Genomic DNA, 8,822 nt, shown 5'->3' on the forward strand with positions numbered 1-8,822 from the left:
ATGTTTGAATTAAACAATGGAAAATATATAACCCAAATTTAAAATAGCATTTTATTTTCTGCTACATCAGTTTTTTCACTAGAGAAAAGAGACTCTTTACTCAAATCTTAGATAAACCGTGACTGTACAAACAAAACGATATAAGGTGATAAATAATAGACTTAGTAGGCATATTGGCTTCGCACTTACTCATTAGCACATACAGTATATCCATATTATCTAAGTTATTACCCCTCCACACATGTTTCTTTACAAAGGAATAAATAGCAATAAGAAACTGTTTTCTTCTCTCTCACTCGTTATAGTACATCATAGTCCTATCAGCAAAACACAGTAAATGTGCAATATTTTAAACGGCAACTCTTCTTCGCTGGTAATATGGCTAAAATTCTACATAGATGTCAGCCATTTGGACATTTTTATGCATATGATAAAATGACAGTTCTTCCCTGTTAGAACACCTATGCAGAGGATTCGAGTTGGGAGGTGGTGTGTACGAGGTCTCTAGGAAGACTTTCTCGGGCCTCTTGCATCTTCTTCCTGGCCCTCTGGAAGGCCTCTAGCAGAGAGAAAAAAAGATGTATTGAAAATGGTAAAACTACGCTGTAAAAAAACATTAAAACAAATTGTTTATAAATGAAGACAAACTATATTTGCTTATAAATGTCTTTTTCATTTCACACAGAGCAAGTGTAAAACAAACGTGTTTATGTTCATCATGCTGTTTGTTGAATATTTTGGCTCCACTGGTCCTGATTATTAACACAACTTAGCCTTCAAAGTGATCCTGCAGATCCTAAAGTAATTCTGAGTGAATGTCTTTACCAAGGATGGTGCAAACAGCTCCTTGCTGACTAAATCCTCCCAGCTGGTCAAACACTTTCTGCCTCCTCTTCTTCAACATGGTGGCATCAACAAATGCCCTGAAATGTAAAACAACAAGCATACACTGACTCACACTAAACAACAACTGCACAGGAAGTTAAAACATTTAATAGTATGATAAATGTAATATGTCAAAGACTGTCTGTACACAAACAAAGACTGAGGTTTAGAATAATCGTGACACCCATACTGACATATTCAAGGTGTACTTACCTGGCTTGCTGGATGCAGTGCAGATTAAAGGTGACACTTCCTGTGGTTTCAGTGCAAAAGCCAAAGCGACTTAGCCTCTCTCCCTACAGTCACATATGGTAGTATGAAAAAAATAAACATCCTTTAGGATACCCACCTAAATACACCAATGGTTTGTGTCACAAAAAGTAAATGTAACCAGAGCTGTGACAAGACAACTCTACAGGATACCTTAAAATGTGATTTAAAGAGGTAACATGATAAGAAACACTATTTTAATACATAGTGTAATTTCCGTAACCTAATACGTAACTCCTAACTCTGGGTTTACGTTGAGCATTACGGTAAAGCAGTGATGCAAACGAAAAACTATGCAACTATTCGACATCAGGGGCATCAAACATGATTATACTTTGGGTTTATTATTGGTGGTTTTTACTGTATTTATTTTGTTCATTAAAAATAATGAATTGGATTGAATCTCACAATCAAAATACAATTTGAAGCACAAATGTGTCCTCACTCCCAGACTACCCTATTTACTCAAACTGTGCAGACAACTGCACAGAAACCACGCAACTATTCAATATATAGAAACATAAAATCCAAATGAATCCGTTTGGGTTTGAGTGACGAGCGGCGAAAGAAGAAAATAAAATGATGTCCCTAACTGGTCCATATTTACTCTCCATCTCTAAAGAGCTTCCACAGAGGTTTGAGCCTACCTTGAAGGTCCCTGGTATTCTGATATAGCTGTGGTCTTCAAGCTCCGGAGAACCTCCGATAAAGAAGCGCCTCAGTGCAGAGACCGTCCCCGTCTGAAGGGGTCTCCACGTGTGGCATGTTATCGAGTGTTTTCCTGGCAAACACAAAACATGAAATGTGGGGAAATAAGACCAAAGACTTGATGCAATGTAAATTTACAAAACATGTAAATTCTTTGTTTTGTGAGAGAATAAAAGAATAGGGCAGCATTTCAATGTCTAACCCCAACAGATACCGTTACATGTCAAAATGTAAAAGTGTCCTTTGTAATTAGAGATGGAACAACAGCAAATATTTTGGTAATCCATTAACTTCAACTTAATTTAAGTAATTTTTCAAAATCGACAATGTTCAAGCTCCTTAAATGTCCGATTTCTGCATTTGGTTATTGTTTTATCTATTTCCTGTGATCAATGAAAAGAGCTCTTTGCTGCCGCCCCAATTTTAACCCAACAATTTGCAGTGTACACAGCATACCAGGCATGGCAGGAAAAAGCAGATAGCCATAGCCTTCAGTTCGAAAGCGCTGCCAGGAGTCCAGAGAAAGAACCTTGAAGTAGATCACCGGCCACTGGGGAATCGACTCTGAGACAAGGAGAAAACTCATTTATCAGTCTAATCTCTGAAATGAATTAATGTACCATCCACATTAACAAAATCACTCACATCTAACTAATGCATGAGCCAAATTCCTTCAACACACTATCCCCTGGCGGATACTAACCCTCACTCTCCTTTTCACTCATGTAGAAAGCTTCAAAGCTGAAGGGGTAACTGAAGAAAGCTACGTTTTCCTGTTGGCAGAAAGAATATTCAGGAGTTGAACAAATCTCAGCTGCCCGGCCCTGAAGCTGTTCACCAGTTGCTTGTGGAGTATACACACCTTCCCCAATGTTTTGGCCCGGCACGTCTGCGTTACCCCTGAGAGAGACTGAAATGGCAAACTGGACCAATCTAAAACAAACAAGATATACAAGTGGCAAATTAAGTTTAACTGATTTAAAAAAAGTTTCAACATCGCTAAGTACTGCGATGTAAATAGTATAAAATACCACATGTGACTTACTGTTCGGCAGTTCCATGAAGAAGTGGATGTATAAGTTATCGTATTCAAAGCCTTTGGCTGAGACTGGGAAGAAAAAGGAGATTTAAATACCAAAGACAGGCATTTTATAAATATACAGTAAATACATACAGTATTGATGGCAGCTTTCCTTCTCACCTATCTCTCCATTCATCATGTAACGCAGAATACCTATAGGAGGCTAAAGGATGGACATGCAGTAAGTGAAAAGCCTTTGCAAAACAGACCATCAAAGAAAGTGTTGATTAACTTGTTAAACGTTTTGTTTTATTTATTATTTATTTTATTTTGTAATTTATCTGCAAGTGCAAAATGGGATTAAACTTTTCTATGGATGTCAGTTATTGAGCCGCGACAAAAGCCAAAATGTGGCCTGTAACAGACGTGGTCAGGTTTGTTTTTAGCCTGGCCAGTGGCCGGAAATGACTTTTTGCTACTGAAGCAGTTGCTGTTCACTCGTTGCAGCCTCAAGCTGGTTAAAATAAGTGAGGAGTCATCAGTCAATGACTATATAAAACAGTCAAATTAGGTTTTAAATGTGAATCACGGTAACCACAAGAAGTTCTTTAGCATGCAGTCATAATGAGAACAAAATCAGGCTGAGGGGTCCAGTAGGTTGTGGACAAACAGACTTACCATTTCAAAGTCTTGTCCAACAAGGCTATTGAGGTACTCCTTGTGCCGTACGTACAGCTAGAGTCAGAGAAAAAGTGGATGTGTCCACATCAAAAGACATGTTTGACTCCATAATCAGTCATATGAACACAACAGCTAAACTCCTAAATTCTGCTCTTGTCCTGAAGGAAACATGATGGAGATGAACTCACGTCTTTGTACATGTTCTGCTCCCTCTCCTTTTCCTCTGGTTGCATGGTGGTGCACACATTCTCAACAGTGAGGCGCCAAACTTCTCTCTTCTCCCCTGTTGTTACTATCCTGCACAACAACATCCACATCAGACAGGCATCCCTTTATCCTTACAATACACATAGTTTTGTTTTCTTTGTGTCATCAGACTCCTTCAAATAACATATTTTTTTTAATCCATCATTACTGGAGCCACAAACAGTCTCCTGACATGTTGTGAACTTGCCTGTAAGGCTCTTTGCCTTTGTTGAAGTCAGGTTTTACAATTACTGTTCCACTGCCATCTGTCTTTATGGTTACCAGCAAATATTCATTCTCTTTCTGGCCCAGCCTGAGAAAGCAAATACACAGAGAGAAAATCACAACTGAACCACACAACATTCACAGATGACTTTATTTGATGCCATCAATGAAACCTGCAAATAGCAATAGTTTCTTGTCTTCTTACTCAATTTCTGAGCTGCAAGACTTTCGTCCGAAGGTGCAAACAATACAGATCGCAGGTTAACACCAGTTGGAAAATGACCAAGTACACTAATGGATGGGTCGGTTTTCTCCATGCTGCAAGTCAAAACCCTCAAGAGCAAACCGAATGGTAAGGAGGTCTTTACCTGGCAGGGGGGGCCAGGTCTCCCATGATGTGCATGGTCTGCATGGCATTATTCACCACATGACTGCTCTTCACGAACTCCGCTGTGGGCTCCCAGTTGACGATCTTTGACTTGGGGACACTACAATCCCTGCAAAATACGGCAGACCATCCGATCACATGACTGTAACGAACATTAAACATTACAAGTACTGTCATTGAGGAGTAATAAGCATCATAGACAGAAAGTTAGTTACAAGGGGAGACTCTGATTACATGCATTTAAGGAGAAAAAAAAACTGAATTTCGACATGGAAGACCATCTGGGTTATAAATCCTTTTGAATAAGTGAGCTGGTGCTTCACTTACAAGGTGCGTCTGTCCTGCCGTCTGTGTCTCACGCTAGCCATCCTTTCAGCCAGGAATGTGGGGCTGGATTTGGTTGTGGTCAAGTCAGTGGAGTGCTGCTTTCAGGATAAAAAACAACAAGCTACTTACAGGAATCATAAACTTGTTTGTGTGTAACTGCAAGGTGTCAAAAAAGTTAATCTTATAACAAATGTCGCAGTTATCACAAATATAAAGATCCTCACTAAAATGAAAACAACCCCAAAAATGTAATTAAATCCTTCTTTTTGTCCGAGCCATTGCCTTTTTAAAGTGATGGTAGAAACCAATGGGCTTGGGCAAAAAGGGACCACGCATAGATATAAAATATTCCAAAATTGTTAGTAAAATATCAGTTAAAATATCAGTTAAAATATCCCAAAAATGATATGAAAAATATCTGAAAAGTATTTGAAATATGTGGAAAAAAATACATGTATATGTCCTAAAAACAATTTGAAAAAAAGTCTGAAATTATAACGCTGTAACGTGAATTATTCGATGATTGTGTTGAATTTGTAGGATACAGTATAACCTACCAGTTGCTGGAGTGGAAGACAGCTTGTGTAGCGGTCATGATCCGTGTATGTGAAAATCCTGTGATTACGTCGGCTCTTGGCCTTGTTCAGGGCCTTGACTTCTGTGTGGTACTGACGGTCCAGAGGGGTCTGACAAGCTGCCTCGTTCTGGAACAGCTCCATCTCATACTGGGACCACAGACAGAGAGGCACGGAAATGAGGAGGTGGGACATTAAGTAATATGAGCAAGATTAGCATTTACTCTTGACCTTGAACTTGTTTTCAATCATTATAATATGTTGAGGATACTTAACACTCAATAGTGCTACCTGGCTGAAGAGTTTCTCCTGCCAGCCCACCACCAACTCCTCCTCATTATCACCTGGTGACAGAGTAACAGAAATATTTAATTATTTAGGTGTAAACATCCACCCTAAAACATGGTTTAATACAACGTATACACATTATGTTACATCCAAGTCACACAGTCAAAACATACTGGGTTTTGAATAAGATCAAGCAAAGGAGGCGAGACAAAATAATGTGTTAATGTGGACAAGTGGACTGTCCAGACAGACCATCAATTTCACCATCAGTCCTTCTACCAGAATAAAAATATTTGTACCCATCTGGCCTTGTGAGGTGAGGGTTTCCAGTTCAATGGCTCCTCTGTCTTGCTGGGACAGAACTTGCTGCTGCAGGTGCTTAGAGAGGGCTGATGTGGAGGTCACCCTCTCTAGACGCACTCTAAAAGGGGGGAGGGAGACAAATAGATACCATGTTGAAAACCAGTGTCTTGAAGCTGGGAAAACTCACCAACATTATAACATTATATATGTGTTTTTTTTGGATTACTACTACTGCTGCATTAATGTGGATGTTGCATGTTATTGCTGAAGGTTGTGCTAAATATGAACTACTAAAGATACTGCTGGGTAGTTTAATCTACAGCAATGCATAGTCTATAAGATAATCATTTGTGTGAAGCGTCACTGTCCTGTGAGGACCATGTATCTCTCAAATGTCAACTTTTCACGAGATCTGAAAAACATAAATAGTTTATTTATTATTATTATGTATTTATTTACAACACATTTAGTCACAATACCAGAGTATTAAGGTTACACATCATGCACACAGTATTACAGGTGTTTCGGTTTTTTAAGCGACCCTGTCTCCAGGTAGGAGATTTTCAGCCGAGCGCGTCTGTGGTTGTCAGTTACTACAGCTGTTGAAAGTTAGCTGTCCTTTAGCTCTCGTAACTATGACAACCACAGACGCGTTCGCCTGAAAGGTCTCCAGGGAACATGGTCGCTTGATAAACCAAAACACCGGTGTTACGGTTTAACAGGCGACCATGTTAACTGGCGACTTTCGGCCGAAAGCGTCTCCTGTTGTCGTCGTTACAGCAGATGTTGAGAATAGCAAGAGAACACGTAGCTGTCCTCGTGAATGCCGCATTGTTTAATTCTGCAGTTCAATGTCTAACCTTCTCGTCTAAAGTCTCTGGTCAAAACATACCGGACTAGACGTTGTTGAGTCTTTTCAGGGAAATAATCCACGCGAGTGGAAACGTCGCTTGTTGTTTATGTGTTGAAACAGGAAGTCAGCAAATTGCCTTTCCTTTGAAATAAAGTTGTTACAAATAACACATAATGACTGTTGAGTCTGTTTTGTGAAAATATCTGTCACGTAAATTAGCTCTATAGTACACGAAAAAAAAGAAGAGAAAAAAGATATACGTTTAATTAACGGGATTCGAACTCATATCATTGGGTAGAAAAGGATCACAGGTCAGTGGCATTACCACTACACCAGGATAGACATAGTACATTTTCTTGTGGAGTTACAATCAAATCATCTACAACACAGTCAGCAGTCACATTTAAACGGCAGAGAGCCACCAGATCAACTTGCGACCAACTGCGACTCCATGGAGCATGTTGACGTGACCTGCGGAGCGCTTTACAATATCGCTGCTTTCTCAAACTAATAGACAGCTGTTTAATATCAGACCATTCAAAACGTCTTTGTAGAACTAAAAATTAATGAGGCAGATCTTTGTGGTGTTGTTATGAGGTGAAAATACACAATGTGGACAATAACGCAAAGGAGGGAACAAGAAAAGCAGAGCCATAAAATTAAGAATTCAACCAGCCAAGAACACAGATGTAAAACAGTTGAGTTCACTTGAATTTAATAAGGGACACCTAAACCATGTGAATATATGACAAAGTCAATGTGGTCAAACACATTATGATGTGTATCATAAATTATATATGGTCATAAGTGTATGAATACCCAAACATTACACCCATATGTGATCGTTTACCATCTGTTCAAAGATGGGCATTGGCCATATTAAGTTTGTCATATTCACATATTAAGTGGTATAAATCACAGCCTTACAACTAACAAGAATGAAAAAAAAATGAACTATTTGTATTAAATATTATTCGTTCACCTTGAGTGTGCACCATGTTTACATATTGTGTTGTGATAATGTATTTCTCTTCAATTCAAGTGAACTCAACTGTTTCACTTCTGTGTTCTTGGCTGGTTGAATTCTTAGTTTTATGGCTCTGCTTTTCTTGTTCCCTCCTTTGCGTTATTGTCCACATTGTGTATTTTCACCTCATAACAACACCACAAAGATCTGCCTCATTAATTTTTAGTTCTACAAAGACGTTTTGAATGGTCTGATATTAAACAGCTGTCTATTAGTTTGAGAAAGCAGCGATATTGTAAAGCGCTCCGCAGGTCACGTCAACATGCTCCATGGAGTCGCAGTTGGTCGCAAGTTGATCTGGTGGCTCTCTGCCGTTTAAATGTGACTGCTGACTGTGTTGTAGATGATTTGATTGTAACTCCACCAGAAAATATACTATGTCTATCCTGGTGTAGTGGTAATGCCACTGACCTGTGATCCTTTTCTACCCAATGATATGAGTTCGAATCCCGTTAATTAAACGTATATCTTTTTTCTCTTCTTTTTTCGTGTACTATAGAGCTAATTTACGTGACAGATATTTGCGCAAAACAGACTCCACAGTCATTATGTGTTATTTCTAACAACTTTATTTCAAAGGAAAGGCAATTTGCTGACTTCCTGTCTCAACACATAAACAACAAGCGACGTTTCCACTCGCGTGGATTATTTCCCTGAAAAGACTCAACAACGTCTAGTCCGGTATGTTTTGACCAGATACTTTAGACGAGAAGGTTAGACATTGAAGTGCAGAATTAAACAATGCGGCATTCACGAGGACAGCTACGTGTTCTCTTGCTATTCTCAACATCTGCTGTAACGACGACAACAGGAGACGCTTTCGGCCGAAAGTCGCCAGTTAACATGGTCGCCTGTTAAACCGTAACACCGGCTTCCACTTGATAGCAGCGACCATCAACATGAAGATTGACACATCAGAGTTTTTGCAGGTAAACCAAAGTTTCTTACCGTATTCTCAAGTTCTTGACAGCATCCCGGGACCTATACACAGCTTCACCGGTATCTGTGTTCCAACTGTCTGCCAT

General features: G+C 39.3%; 1 protein-coding gene across 1 annotated transcript; it reads right to left on the reverse strand.

Moving 5' to 3' along the window:
• mks1 (MKS transition zone complex subunit 1) lies at positions 1 to 8,822 on the reverse strand (the record flags this gene model as incomplete). The annotated part of the gene is made up of 18 exons (XM_079214120.1): positions 1 to 559; positions 826 to 923; positions 1,099 to 1,181; positions 1,803 to 1,936; positions 2,320 to 2,427; positions 2,567 to 2,636; positions 2,726 to 2,796; positions 2,909 to 2,971; positions 3,065 to 3,107; positions 3,563 to 3,619; positions 3,754 to 3,862; positions 4,020 to 4,124; positions 4,405 to 4,533; positions 4,752 to 4,849; positions 5,309 to 5,476; positions 5,618 to 5,670; positions 5,914 to 6,035; positions 8,746 to 8,822. The coding sequence occupies 18 exons, from the start codon at positions 8,820 to 8,822 to the stop codon at positions 462 to 464; spliced, it is 1,686 nt and encodes a 561-aa protein (XP_079070246.1). The 3' UTR covers positions 1 to 461.

Source organism: Taurulus bubalis, assembly GCF_910589615.1.
Source record: "Taurulus bubalis genome assembly, chromosome: 2".
Lineage (NCBI taxonomy): Eukaryota > Metazoa > Chordata > Actinopteri > Perciformes > Cottidae > Taurulus > Taurulus bubalis.